We start from the raw sequence: 14,719 nt of genomic DNA, 5'->3' as shown, positions 1-14,719 counted from the left end.
GCTTCTGTTTACTGTTTATTTATAGTCAGACAGTGACGTCACTATCAGCTGCTGTGCCTGTGTTTTGGAGGTGTGCTTTTACTGTGACAGTGTGGAGGCGGAAGTGTTGTGGGAGGTGTACCGGGCTGCGGGTACAGACCGGGCTCAGTCTGCCGGGGGAGTCCGCTCAGAGAGCATCATGTCCGAGTACAGCCGGGAGGTGCAGCTCGCCACCAGCTTGCTGTGCAGCAGCTCCGGGTCCATGGAGCTGCTGCAGCTGCACCGGAAGCTGCTGCAGCGCGTCGACATCACCGTGCAGGAGTTCCGCTTCATCGTCCAGAAGTGTCCCCGCTTCCTCCTGGTCGGCGGCCCCGCGGCGGGCCTCACCGTGGTGGCCCAGACGTCCCTGCGGCTGTGCGGTCGATACGGTCGGGAGGAGAGCGGAGGCTGCAGCCAGGAGGACTGTCCACACCTCCACCTGTGCAAGTTCTTCATCTACGGAAACTGCAGGTTCGGCAAGGGCAGGTGAGAGCAGCGCGCACGCGCACAGAGTGTCACAGTAACATGTACAATCAGTTTGTTCTGATGAAGTTATTAACCGCCTCCAGGTTTCCGTAGATCTAAAACAACACGCAGAGACTGAACTCATCACCTGCATTAATTTAACTGTCTGTTTCCTCCGCCGCGGAGGGATACACTCCTCCTGCAGCAGTGAACAGGCCAAACGAAACTTAAGGAAACAGAAACCTGCTGCAGCTGCGCATTAAAGGAGCATTACACCACAAAACCATCATCATCATTATCATCATCATCAGGACTCTGTTCACCGTGGGACCGACACACAGACGATCTGTAATTAGTCTCATTAAAGTGTGTGACATCGTAACGTTGTACCTTGGACAGTTTGTCAGCTGACAGGAAGTAAACAGGGACCAAAGCTGTTACCATAGCAACACCATAGCCATGAGAAGGTGTCATGTTACAGTGAGGTCATAGAACAGCTGACTGATTCCAGGGAAATGAAACTGATGGTGATGATGATGGCATGTGCTCACCTGTCTGAGTGTTTCTGATCATGTGTTCATATCTCAGGTAGAATCTGCTCCTCGTCCTCATTTGTATGTGGACAGGTGTCCTTTATTAACCTGTAGTGAAGCTTCATCAGTCCGTCCTCGTCTCAGCTGCAGTTTGTTCCTCAGCCTGAATTTATTTATCTCACAGCAGCTGTTTGAAACGTGTCATGCATGTTGACATGTTTTCACGTTTGTTTGTTTCAGCAGCTGCTGGAATTTGAATAAATAGTTTTTCCCCTCATTAACTAACTAGTGTTTACCTGTTTGTCACTGAGGATCTAAATATTGTGTCGTCAGGTGTTTGAGCTGCACCACATACACCTGTAACTGTTCACACCTGACCACTGAGCGAAACCTGAAGACTTTAATGTTATGATTTATGAATCCTTTTTATTCAGCTGAATCCAGAGTCGGCAGGTATGTTCTGTTGGACTCATTCTGCAGCAGGTTGTCATAAAGTCAGGACGCAGCAGACTGGTGATAAATATTAAGTATTGATTATTGATCACTGATGATATGAAGACGTGTGATGTCATCGTCTGTCGCAGGAAGCCGTGTAAATTCTCCCACGACATTCGTTCGGGTCGCAACTTTGACTTACTGAGAGAGTGCACGCTGCATGACCTCAACGAGGAGCAGCTGTTCCTGCTACTGCTGCAGAACGACCCCGCCCTGCTGCCAGAGGTAACACACCTGAGCCACACCTGAGATACACCTGTAACACACCTGAGATACACCTGAGACACACCTGTAACACACCTGAGACACACCTGAGATACACCTGAGCCACACCTGTAACACACCTGAGACACACCTGTAACACACCTGAGATACACCTGAGCCACACCTGTAACACACCTGAGATACACCTGAGACACACCTGTGATACACCTGTAACACACCTGAGACACACCTGAGACACACCTGTAACACACCTGAGATACACCTGAGACACACCTGTAACACACCTGAGATACACCTGAGACACACCTGTAACACACCTGAGATACACCTGAGATACACCTGAGACACACCTGTAACACACCTGAGATACACCTGAGACACACCTGTAACACACCTGAGACACACCTAAGCCACACCTGTAACACACCTGAGACACACCTGAGACACACCTGTAACACACCTGAGACACACCTAAGCCACACCTGTAACACACCTGAGATACACCTGAGACACACCTGTAACACACCTGAGACACACCTAAGCCACACCTGTAACACACCTGAGATACACCTGAGATACACCTGAGACACACCTGTGATACACCTGAGCCACACCTGAGCCACACCTGATATACCTGTGATGTACCTGAGTGTTCTCTGCTGTTAAAATAAACATCTTTGGGTTTTGGACAGTTGAAGACGTCAACAAACAAAACAAAGGACAAAAAAGGAAAAAAAAAAAACGAATAAAGGGAAAAGAACAAAAAAAGAACAAAAATTTAAAAAAGAACAAAAAGGAAAAAGAACAAAAATTTAAAAAAAAAAAAAACAATACAGGTGTGGAGGTGAGTGATTGAGTTTTCCTCAGAGGTAAAGTAAAAGCATTTTGTTTCTGTCAGGTTTTATTCATCATGACTAAACATCTCATGCTCACAACCACATCATTTATTAATACAACATCCTTTCATTTGTTCATCCATTCATCAAAATCCTACAGTTGAAAATTCATATTCATAGAAAAAAGTCATATTAATAGAACATCACATTAATCACACTTTATTGAAGAGTCTTCTCAAATTACATTCAATATTATTAAGTTTCATGTGATAGATTCTCTCTGTCTCTTTATTCTGTATATCTAAACTTTAACTCTATATATTCCCACTGTCACTCCTAATGTCCAAACTTTAATTCCATATATTTAAATTTAACTCCATATATTCCCACTATCATTCCATACACTCAAACTTTGATCCTATGTATTCCCACTTGTATTCAATATGTTCAAGTTTCATTCCATACATTTTAATTGCGTTCTGTATATTCTGACTTTTAATCCATATAATCAAACTTTGATTCCATTATATTCCAATGTTCATTCTATAAACTGAAACTGTTTATTTGATATAACCAAACTTTAGTTCTATATATGCTGAGTTTCATCCAACTTTCATTCTTTATATTTAAAGTATCAATCTGGCATTAATTATATATAGTCAAACTTTTACTCTATACACTCAAAGTTTCATTCTATATTTTCGGGCTTTCATTATCTATATTCAAGTTTCATTCCATATATTCAAATTTAATTCTGTATATTCTTCTGTACTTTTATTCCATTATATTCCAACTTTCATTCTATAAACTCAAACTTTCATGCTGTATATTGTGACTGCCACTTCATGTACTCAGAGTTTTGTTTTATATATTCTGACTTCCATTCTGTATATTTAAGTTCATTCTAAGTATTCTGACTTTTATTCCATACACTCAAATCAAGTTTTATTCTATATAACCAGACTTTAATTCTATATATGCCGACTGTCACGGAACATTAATTCCGTATATTTAGACTGTCACTCCATATGCTCAAAGTTTCATTTTAGAGTTTGTTCTTTGTGTATATTCTGACTTTCGTTCTATAAACATCACATATATATATTTTACATATAATCCATAAACACAAACTCTTTTTGTTGTAATTCTGAAAACACATATTTACAACAAACGTCCACCTGTAATCGTTTATTAAAAGATGATTTATTATGGGATTTTTAGTCATGATTAAAAACAAACATTAGATTTCTTCAGTGTAATGTGTTTCTCAGGTGTTTCACCGCTGGCTGTGTCACTTCCTGTTTGACTTCCTGTCTCAGGTGTGTCTGCACTACAACAAAGGCTGCGGTCCTCACGGCAACTGCACCTTCAGGGAGAGCTGCACCAAGGTGCACCTGTGTCAGCACTTCGTCCAGGGCGACTGCATGTTCGGAAGCAAGTGTAAACGCCAGCACGCCATCGACCAGGAAAGCCGCCGCATGCTGGAGGAGAGGGGACTGAGCGCTGATGTCATCCACGAGCTGCCTTTCATCTACAGGAACATCCACCACCTCACTGCCGCCGTTGCCACAGGTAACAATGACACACCTGTTTACACCCGCTCAGTATCAGCATTGTATCAGACGGCGTGCAGGATGACTCTCAATGTGTCCGTGTGTCTGTCAGAGATGTCTCCTGATTTGTCGTATCACGCTGTAGATCAGACGGATGAGCGGACAGAGATCTGTCTGCACTTCACCAGAAACAGCTGCAGGTTTCAGAGTGAGTTCACATTCATTACTTCATCGTAACCTCACCATCACCCTGTCATCACACATCACTTGGTTATTTAAACTCCACCAGATGGCAGCGGAGTTTAAATACTTAACGTTAGCTGAAAACCAGGTGTTTGGTGTAACCAGACCAGGCCTCTAATGGAGACAGGCCTGTCTTTGTCTAAACGTGCAGCTGCATCGGGCCGGTTAAAGAGACTCTGGTCCATGCAGGAGGATACTCTTATTTGTGTTGTTATTTTTTATGAACCTTAAAGAGATTATTAAATGGTGTGTGATGTCATCAGGTTAATCATTTCTCTAACGTCACTACAGGAGCAGATTTCTTTAAATGAAACCACAGCCTCTCTCCGCTTCAGTCTCACATTGTTCTGTTGTTTCTGACCAGACGAGTGTCGCCGTGTTCACTTCCACCTGCCCTATAAGTGGGAGGTGTTTGATGGCTTCACCTGGATGGACCTGCCACACATGGAGGACATTGAGCAGGACTTCTGTGACCCGTCTAAGATGCACAGGTCGGAGGTCACATCTCACCTTCGTCCAGGTGAGAAGATGATAGTGGATGAGGTGTTGACTCAGACTCTTCTCTGTTTTCAGCTGTGGCATCAACTTTGTGACGATGACTCAGGAGTCGCAGCCCGTTCGCCGCCTCTCCACAGTTTCCTCGGTAACAAAGCCGCCTCACTATGTCCTGACAACCGAGTGGCTGTGGTACTACAAGGGAGACCACGGGGACTGGGTGGAGTACGGACAGCCGGTGAGTCAGACCGCTGGAGGAAGGTTAACCATAAAGGTCAGGAGGGTCTGAAGGGTCAGGAGGTCAGGGGGTCAGGAGGGTCTGAAGGGTCAGGAGGTCAGGAGGGTCTGAAGGGTCAGGAGGTCAGGAGGTCAGGGGGTCAGGAGGGTCTGAAGGGTCAGGAGGTCAGGAGGGTCTGAAGGGTCAGGAGGTCAGGAGGTCAGGGGGTCAGGAGGGTCTGAAGGGTCAGGAGGTCAGGAGGGTCTGAAGGGTCAGGAGGTCAGGGGGTCAGGAGGGTCTGAAGGGTCAGGAGGTCAGGAGGTCAGGGGGTCAGGAGGGTCTGAAGGGTCAGGAGGTCAGGGGGTCAGGAGGGTCTGAAGGGTCAGGAGGTCAGGGGGTCAGGAGGGTCTGAAGGGTCAGGAGGTCAGGAGGGTCTGAAGGGTCAGGAGGTCAGGGGGTCAGGAGGGTCTGAAGGGTCAGGAGGTCAGGGGGTCAGGAGGGTCTGAAGGGTCAGGAGGTCAGAAGGTCAGGGGGTCAGGAGGGTCTGAAGGGTCAGGAGGGTCTGAAGGGTCAGGAGGTCAGGGGGTCAGGAGGGTCTGAAGGGTCAGGAGGTCAGGGGGTCAGGAGGGTCTGAAGGGTCAGGAGGTCAGGGGGTCAGGAGGGTCTGAAGGGTCAGGAGGACGTTTATCTGTTCACTTTTACGAGTAGGCTATTGACCCCCTATAGACTTCAATTGTATTCGCTAAGCTAAGCTGCAATGCTAACCACTGAGACCCAGCCACTGGACGTACAGACACAAAAAAGATATCGATCATGTTGTCTCAATATGAAAATGATAGAGAAAGGGCAGAACTCCCAAATCGTTGGAGTATTCCTTTAAAGGAAAACCTTTTGGTGTTTGCCCTTAACAACTGAAGTTTGCTCTCATGTGTTGGCAGAAGGTTTTCAGGAACCTTCAGAACATTTGAAGGAACCAACCAGAGTCTGTTTAAAGGTTAATAATCAGCGGAACATGAGACTGTGGTTCAATTTATGTCGATTGAAGAGGAGGAAGAGATGCAAGACACATTATTCAGCTCAGGTAAAACCAGGTAAACATGTTGATGCTGTGAGCGATGAGTTCACACCGTCAGTCTGCCCTCAGAGTCTGCTGATGTGTGGGTGGAGCTCCTCCTCCTCCTGTTAGCATTAGCACAGTTAGCATCTCTGGAGCTAGCCGAGGGAATGGAGACAACCTGAGAGTTGCTCCTAAAGGAACCCCTTAACTTAACTTAAGGGAGTATTCTTCCTAAGGGACAGGGTTGAGTGTGAACCTTTGGACTCAGAGACCAGCTCCTGAGGTGAGTCTGATGGCTGAAAGTCTTTGAACCTGTAACTGATCAGATCAATACAAACCTGGACCATCTGCCCCCCTCAGGACGAGAAGCAGCGCACCACGTCAGTGACATCACGGACTCTGGAGGAGGCGTTCCTGTGTGACAGAACCGCCGAGGTCAAAGTGGTGAAGGGCCGCAGAGAGTACGTCGTCAGCTTCACAGGTACTACTTCCTGTCACTTCCTGTCACTTCCTGTTTAACCACAGAGTCTGATGTCTGCTGAGCGAACTGAAGACAAACTCTTGTTGTGCTTTTTGATGGTTGCAGACATGTACCAGAGGAACCACAAGCACAACACCAAGAGGAGGATCTGCCGGCGGCCTCGCTTTGTCTCAGTGGCCCAGGTCCAGAACCAGAAGACAACCCTAAACCTAGTCCTAGGTCTGTCTGGTCAGACTGGACCTGGTAGCCCTGACAGACATGATGGACCTGATACAGTGCCTTATCTCAGTTGAACACACCTGGACTCAGACTGTCTCTGACGTCACCTCCTTACTGGAAATATCTTCCTGACTTGACCTGACAGACCTGATGGACCTGACGGACCTGATGGACCTGACGGACCTGACGGTCCTGATGGACCTGATGGACCTGATGGTCCTGATGGACCTGATGGACCTTACACACCTGATGGTCCTGACGGTCCTGATGGACCTGATGGACCTGATGGTCCTGATGGACCTGATGGACCTTACACACCTGATAGACCTGATGGACCTTACACACCTGATGGTCCTGATGGACCTGATAGACCTGATGGACCTTACACACCTGATGGACCTGATGGACCTGACAGATCCAAACTCAGTGATTCAAACTGGTACTCTGTTACTAAATACTATCTTACATAATACTATGTTACAGGTCAGAGTCTGAACTGAAAATGTTGCTGCAGTAAATATGAGTCAATAAAATCAGGAAATTGTAACTCAAGTATTAAAAGTACTTTAAAGTAACTGACCTAAAATCTAACAGCAAAATGTTTGTCAGAAACAGTTTCCAGTTAATTTCCTGTCAATCAGCTGATTGATTAATTTTTTCAGCTCCACTGTTGTTTAGTTTAATTTATAATCATCACCATATTTTATAAACTCAGCGTCAGATTTATGACGTGAAGGAAACGGTCCAGTGTTTCCCTCTGAGGTAAAAAGAACAGACTCAGTAATAGTTCCTTAAATTTGTACTTAAGTTACGTGATTCAGTAAATGTACTTAGTTACAGCACTGGAGGGAGCTCACAGGGCTGACGTCACAGCAGAGAGAAGGATGGAGTGATGAGTGAAGGAGTGAAGGATGTAGGGATGTCCCGATCCAGCTTTTTCCACTTGCAATCCGATACCGATATTACAGCCTTGAGTTTGGCCGATACCGATCTGATCCAAGCGCGTATTATACATATTCACTTATTTTGTTGTCAGTCATGTTAGAAAAGGTTTGATCAAGCAATATTACTCTAACAAGAACAACTACTTAATCGGGTTAGTTAGAATGATCCACAACAGTTGGTATGAGAAACTGACCTGTTTATTGTTAACAGGGTTAAATAAACAAACTTTAAACTTGAACTTTAACATTAAATAAAAAATATAGCTGGTTTGCTTTGGCTGCTTTGGCCCCTTAATAAATAGAAAATAAATCAACACAAGAAATCTTTAAAATGTCTAACATTGAAATTAAAATAGCAGCAAGACTCCACACACTTGTGCTTTGGCCCCCTAATAAATAAAAAAAAGATTAACACCACAAGACATTGTTGACATTTAACAAACAATGCGGACTTTCCTTTTCAGTTATATTTATAGTGTCAGTGCCAGCCTGGTGCTGCTGTTTCCTGGGACCAACAGAGGGGACAAAAAACCACACACAATATTGTACAACTGTTTGAACAAGCAATAGTCCATCCATGGCTCCAATTTCACTAATTGTGCCCAAAACAATGCCATCAGTGCTCTTTACTTAAACAGTAAGAGTGTAAACCAAATAAAAATATCACTCTCAAAAAACCAGAGCAGAAAACAAATAGTCAGTTAACTAAATTGACCGCTACTCCTCCTACCCTACCCTCCGTGTGTGTGTCTGCCTTCTGCATGCTGGCCTGGTGGATTGATAGTAAGAGCTGGGGCGGATCACTGGAATGGACTGCTTGAATCGTGGAGCGCTGGGCTGGTCGGAAAACCTGGATCGGACTCCATGAAAAACTGGATCGGAGTTCTTGGATCAGCATTTTTCCATGCAGTCTGATCCGATGCCGATGCATGTTTTTTGCTAATATCGGCAGCCGATACCGATCCGAATATCTGATCGGGACATCCCTAGAAGGATGGAGTGATGAGTGAAGGAGAGAAGGATGAGTGAAGGAGAGAAGGATGGAGTGAAGGAGAGAAGGATGGAGTGAGGAGAGAAGGATGGAGTGATGAGTGAAGGAGAGAAGGATGGAGTGATGAGTGAAGGAGTGAAGGAGAGAAGGATGGAGTGATGAGTGAAGGAGTGAAGGAGAGAAGGATGGAGTGAAGGATTGTGGGAAACAGTTAAACGTGTGGCTTCACTGTAGAAAGGCAAACAGAGACGAGACAAAGTGTTTTAATGGACGTTAACGAGCTGCAGAGTGAACGTCAGACGGATCGACCATTGAAGGCAGCACGCCGTCCGTCTAATGTGTCATCAGTCAGCGCCTCGCTGTGACCTCAACAAGTCACCTCCTTTTGTTTTTAATACTTTAGAATCAATAACAGATATAGCCTGGAGAGATTTAGAGTCTGGGCCTTACCGATACACCCTTCCTACCCAAGGGGCCGCACTGGCTCAGGCATATTAAATGCCGCCGCACACAACTGGATAGCACGATGGCCAATCAGAGCAAATAACAAGGTGAAGTATTCATTGCACTGAGCCCCATTGGTTTGCTGTTTACTTTTAGACTCCTACGGCGCAGCGCTGTCCTCATCATGTTACGCCTGCCCAGAGCCCGCCTCTGTCAGATAGACTGATCTGATTGGTCCGATGGCGATTCAGCAGGCTCTGCTCGTCAGGGTCAGATCCTTTATTGATCCTGTGTTTTTATTGATCCTGTGTTCTTATTGATCCTGTGTTCTTATTGATCCTGTGTTTTTATTGATCCTGTGTTTTTATTGATCCTGTGTTCTTATTGATCCTCTGTATATCGGTGTGTTTTAAGGGGTTAAAGTTTTTCATGTTTCTTCATGTTTCTTCTTCTGCCTTTGATAAAAACAAAACAAAACAAACAAAAAAATATTTTTGTTACTGTGTATTTTTACGGTTATTTTCAGACTTAAGAATTAAAATGTTCCTCGTGGTCATTTTTAAACATCTCCACAGATACGTTTAAATAAACTCCACACAACAGAAACATGATGTGTTTCATTTTTATTCACCTACAAAACTGTGACTGAGTTTCCAGCTGTTCAGCAGTCTGACCTGCGTCCCAACAACACACGTTTTTTAAAGTTTGACTGATTTAAAACAAACACTAGACATGACTTAATAAAGACATGATTTTATTATTTGTACACACAACTGTAAAAAATCCAAATAGTAAAAAGGAAAAATCAGGGAGGTGGAGACGAACCAGACTGATACAGACAGACCTTAACTGGAGGAGAAACAGATAAACGAACGAAACTTATAGAGAAAATAAAGTCCAACAGGAAGCAGACTGAGCAGTCCGTGAGAAATAATCCAATAAAAACCAAGAAATATAGAAAACAGCGCAGAGAAAAAAGAAGTAAAGGAATAATTAGACATGATGAATTAAATATAATGAAAATGTCCTCTTAAATGTGACATAGATAAAGATTTCTGACAACATGCTGCACATCTGAGGGAGGAGTTCAAACACAAATCAGCTTCACTATAACTCGCAGCATTCACAGACAAACACTTGTCTTTATCTGGACACATTTTCCCCACAAATACAACATGCTACGTTATTAGCACAAGCCTATGGCATTTTACATTGCATAAATTAGCCTAGCAGCTAGTGCAGTTTTTCGCTACTCATATGAAGCCAGGGACAACAGCAACATTTAACAAAGGTAATGTTACAAAATTCGGCTCCGTTACAGCTCACAAGGTTCACTGACAAAACAACTGTCGTGTGCGATGCAAATGTTCATGTTGCGTTACACGTGCGAGTTTGAACACGAGAATATTTTGTGTTGACTTGTGTCATGTGCATGAAATCGCTGAATCGCTGAATGAACTTTGTCGCAGACAAACACTTACCTTTATCTGGACACATTTCCCCCACAAATACAACATGCTAACGTTATTAGTACAAGCCTATGGCATTTGACATTGTATAAATTAGCCTAGCAGCTAGCAGAGTTTTCCTCTACTCATATGAAATCAGGATAAATCACACACTGCGTTGAGTCGACGTCCCCTCCTCCTCCTCCTCTGGAATATTTCTGTCTAGAATTTACCTAAAAAAAAACCAAACGTTAGCGGAGGATTTCAGAGACACCATATGACAGTGTGCTAGCTAAGGTAACAGCTAAGCTAACTAGCTAACAGGATGTTTCCTTCAGTTCAGCTTCCTGCTGATTGTCACTGTTGTATTGGTCCTGTTTCTGCCCTTCACACTACAGGATGGTGAAACAGGGACTAAATTAGCCCCTCCCCCACAGCCACAGGTGTTTCTGTCAGGTGTCTACCCACCTGTAAAGACATGCACTTCCTTGTTTTGGACACTAGGGGCATCATCTGTTTTTTTTACAGATCTACAGACACCAGACACAGAGAGGAAACGAGACGTCAGTTATTCTCCCATCCTAAACCTCACTGTCCTCACATGTCCACGTGTCCTGATGTCATAGATACAGCCAACAGATGGCAGCACAGGGCAGAGTCAGAATTTTAAGACACCAACAAACAAGGTGACGAAGGAGGAGGTTAGACCTTTGAAAAGAGGCAGTGTTGTAGACAGCGGTGAGGTCATTAACCACATGCCGACATGTGGACGGAGACATTTAATATTTTATTACAGATCGGTTTCTCGCTTTACCTGAGCTTCAGCGCCTCCACAATCTCCGGCTGTTTCATCTGTAAACGTTGAGAAACACAGACGACATAAACGCAGAGTACGCACGCTGTTCGTATTTAACGTTTAAAGAGCTGAATCTCAGGTGTGACGTTGATTCGAGCAGGTGCATAAATCCTGTTAGCAGTGAAGCCACCTGATGTTGTGAGTTTTACTCCTGTGGGGGCGCTACAGAGTCACAGACTGCAGCTGGAGGAAGAGGCTCCTCTGGGACACCGTAGATTGATGATGATGATGATGATGAAGAGGAGGAGTTATTGATGATATTAATGATAATTGTTGATGATGATCAAACTGTGACAGATTTTTGTTTTGATGACTGATGATGTCACAGGTCACAGGTGATTGGCTGGTTCCGTGTTTCACACTCTGCAGGTCAGAAACGCACTGCTGGTTCTGATGGTCCCGGTCCTGTCGGTCCTGATCCTGCAGGTCTGATCCTGGTTCAGCTCTGTGTCTGTGTGTGAGGAGGAGGAGGAGGAGGAAAACAAGATGTCGTTTGAATTGTAGATTTGGATCATTTGACGCTCAGCAGCAGCAGCGGCGGCGGCGGCGGGAGGCGGAGCCGGGTTGGACTGGTACCGACACCGACACCGGGCCGTGCTGTGGATGTGAGGCTCCGGAGGCTCAGTCCGTATTTGATTCCCGTGAGGAAGAGGAAGGCATGTGGAGGTGAAGAAGACTGCGGACACAGAGAGGAGGAGGAGGAGGAGGAAGGTGTGATTCTGCAGGGACTCTCCGCCTCCTCCTTCCCCGCGCAGGGAGCGCGCCGCGCGGCTGAGGCAGAGGCGTGACGCGCCCGAACCGCATCTCCAGGATGGCAGGTAGGTCTGATCTGAATGAGCCGGTACCGACGGCCCGGCCCAGCCCGGTCCGGCTCGGCTTGGTTCGGCTCCCTGTCAGTATGAAGCGTGTGTGTTAACTGTGTGGAGGAGGATGAGGGGGGCGGCTGCGGATCTAGTCCGCAGCGCCGGTGCTCGGTGTCGGTGTGAAGCAGCATGGAGGCTCCAGCTGCGGCTCACCGACAGGAGGGAGGCGGCTCCCGGGCTGAGCAGCATGAGCACGGTCAACAGCACCGGACCGGACCGGAGCCGGTAACTAGGGCAGCTGTACCCCGGGACGAAGACTGTGGGGCGGGATGAGAGCAGCCGCTATGTCCGGTGTGTTCACGGAGCAGAGACCGGAGACAGACCGGAGACAGGCCGGGAGGTGTTAGAGGGCTGCCTGTCCGGTAATGGGGTCAGTGTGAGCCGAACTGAACAGAGCCGAGCCGAGCCGAGCCGAGCCGTGCAGGGCCGGCGGAGGTGTGAGCGGCCTGGACACGGTGAGGCAGAGCAGCAGGGCCGGGGGGGGGGGGGGGGGGGGTGTGAAATTTGTTCTAAATGAAAAGTGATGATGATGATGATGATGATGATGCAGCAGTGAAAGTTTCTGCAGTCAGTACTAATACTTCAGTCAGACCAGACTGCAGCTCATTTATTATTAATTTTATTAATTATTTTCATCAATCAGATCATTTTAGAGATTATTTGTTTACTGTTTGATCTATAAAACATAATCATCATCTCAGTTTGTCAATGTTATACCGTATGTATATATCTATCTATATCTATATCTATATATATATATATATATATATATATTAATATTTATATATATATATGAATTGATTGTTTGTGTGATAAATGTAAATGGTTCTTCACAATAAGATTTTATCACAGTACGATATTATTGTGATTTTAAATGTGTTGAGATTGTGATAAAACAGTGATGTGTTTCCTGTTTTTAAATCTGGGTCAACATGTGTTTTAATTAATAAAGTTTCAGTCTGTTCATCACATTTTTATTAACAGCAGTAAAATGTATCTGATGGACTGAAGAACAGCTGATTATATCATAACATAAGTTTCATTTATTTTTGTCACTTTAATAATTTATATCACAGAATGTTTCCACAGTGTCTGTGTGTTACTGCAGCTAGAGTTTGAACCTGAAGGCATCGTTTCACATGTCTGTTGGTTTAATGAGTCAAAGTCAAAACTCCAGAGAACAGGACTCCATGTCCTCCGTGTTCTCCGTGTCCTCCATGTTCTCCGTGTCCTCTGTGTCCTCCATGTTCTCCGTGTCCTCCATGTTCTCCGTGTCCTCTGTGTCCTCCATGTTCTCCGTGTCCTCTGTGTCCTCCATGTTCTCCGTGTCCTCTGTGTCCTCCATGTCCTCCATGTACTCCCGTGTCCTCCATGTCCTCCATGTCCTCCATGTTCTCTGTGGTTCCTCTTGTGTCTGATTAAATCAAATCAAGTCAGTATTCCCTCAGAGACCTGAACCTTGAGCTGACTGTCCCTCTTGTGGTCCAGGTCCTCCTGACGGGCCCTCGGCTCTCTGTACTGGGATCAGAGCGGCGGCCCTTTGAGGACGATGGACCCTGTAATCCCGCCGGGCCCCACCTCCAAGACCAGGACCAGGAGCAGGATGGAGCCCAGAACCTCAGCGTGCAGACGCACACTCGGTGGGATCCTGCTGGTGGCCGGCATGCTGGTTTCCATGGTGACATCAAGCTCACCTGCTGCAGGTAAGTTGTCCTGGTTAGTCCTCCTCTGACTCTGATGAAAGACACCACCCACGTGCATCATGGGAAACGTAGGCTCCAGTGTTTCTGGAGTAAGACATCAGAGAGAAAAACAGCACATCAGGTCTGACGGTTAAAGGACTCAGACGCAGGACATTCACATACTTTTGGTCATAGTGGTTGTTGTGTGACCTCTGAGCTACCTGCAGGAAACAGGAAGTTCCTTATAAGAAGATGTGAAGTTTGCCTGTGCTGTTATTGGCTGCTGTGACACACACACACACAGTCCTGTGTGAACGCAGACTCTGTCTCAGGGGTCAGGGTCTTAGTAAAGCTGCTGGATGTTGGACACAGGTGTCCTTCCTGTCCTCTACCACCCAGACTGGTCTGAAGTGAATCAGTGAGTCGGTCACAGGTAGACTGACTCAGTCTGAACACCTGGTCGAGGCTAACTGTTAGTGTTAGCATCAGACGCTATGCTAGCTCGGAGCTCTTTGTGTTGATGTGATGTTATTTCAGAAATAGAACCTTCAGAGAACGCTGCTCCTATCAACAGTTCCATCTGGACATTCTTTAAATGTTAATGTTCCACGTGTGTGTGTCGGCTAAACGTAACCACGTTTGTGTGTCGGCTAT

At 45.7% G+C, this 14,719-nt stretch overlaps 2 protein-coding genes across 5 annotated transcripts in view; both read left to right on the top strand.

Moving 5' to 3' along the window:
* Window positions 1-59: 59 nt before the first annotated feature.
* parp12b (poly (ADP-ribose) polymerase family, member 12b) lies at window positions 60-9,822 on the top strand. Of its 2 annotated transcripts, none has more exons than XM_033615189.2 (8): window positions 60-504; window positions 1,601-1,736; window positions 3,892-4,144; window positions 4,238-4,333; window positions 4,733-4,859; window positions 4,942-5,101; window positions 6,498-6,618; window positions 6,724-9,822. In XM_033615189.2, exons 1-8 carry the CDS (start codon window positions 179-181, stop codon window positions 6,909-6,911), a joined length of 1,407 nt encoding a protein of 468 aa, XP_033471080.1. In that variant the 5' UTR covers window positions 60-178; the 3' UTR covers window positions 6,912-9,822. The 2 variants fall into 2 exon arrangements, with proteins under 2 accessions (XP_033471080.1, XP_033471082.1); XM_033615191.2 differs by having other exon boundaries at window positions 80-504; window positions 4,271-4,333.
* Window positions 9,823-11,658: 1,836 nt separating this feature from the next.
* The window catches only part of LOC117249494 (UPF0606 protein KIAA1549), a 34,083-nt gene continuing 31,022 nt past the window's right edge, over window positions 11,659-14,719 (top strand). For all 3 annotated transcript variants that reach the window (XM_033615188.2, XM_078165077.1, XM_033615187.2), the window contains exons 1-2: window positions 11,659-12,338; window positions 13,872-14,086. In XM_033615188.2, the coding sequence (XP_033471079.1) occupies window positions 13,933-14,086 (154 nt within the window). In that variant the 5' untranslated portion in view covers window positions 11,659-12,338; window positions 13,872-13,932. The remainder of the gene's footprint in view (window positions 12,339-13,871; window positions 14,087-14,719) is intronic.

Source organism: Epinephelus lanceolatus, chromosome 23 (assembly GCF_041903045.1).
Source record: "Epinephelus lanceolatus isolate andai-2023 chromosome 23, ASM4190304v1, whole genome shotgun sequence".
Lineage (NCBI taxonomy): Eukaryota > Metazoa > Chordata > Actinopteri > Perciformes > Serranidae > Epinephelus > Epinephelus lanceolatus.
The sequence above is the reverse complement of the archived record's forward strand: the minus strand, read 5'-3'. Positions and strand labels throughout refer to the sequence as shown.

Coding starts and splice junctions, on each gene's coding strand:
- parp12b (XM_033615189.2), top strand. CDS start 179: ATGTCCGAGTACAGCCGGGAGGTGCAGCTCGCCACCAGCTTGCTGTGC. Junction 1,737..3,891: donor ACCCCGCCCTGCTGCCAGAG/GTAACACACCTG, acceptor TTCCTGTCTCAG/GTGTGTCTGCACTACAACAA. Junction 4,860..4,941: donor GACCCGTCTAAGATGCACAG/GTCGGAGGTCAC, acceptor CTCTGTTTTCAG/CTGTGGCATCAACTTTGTGA.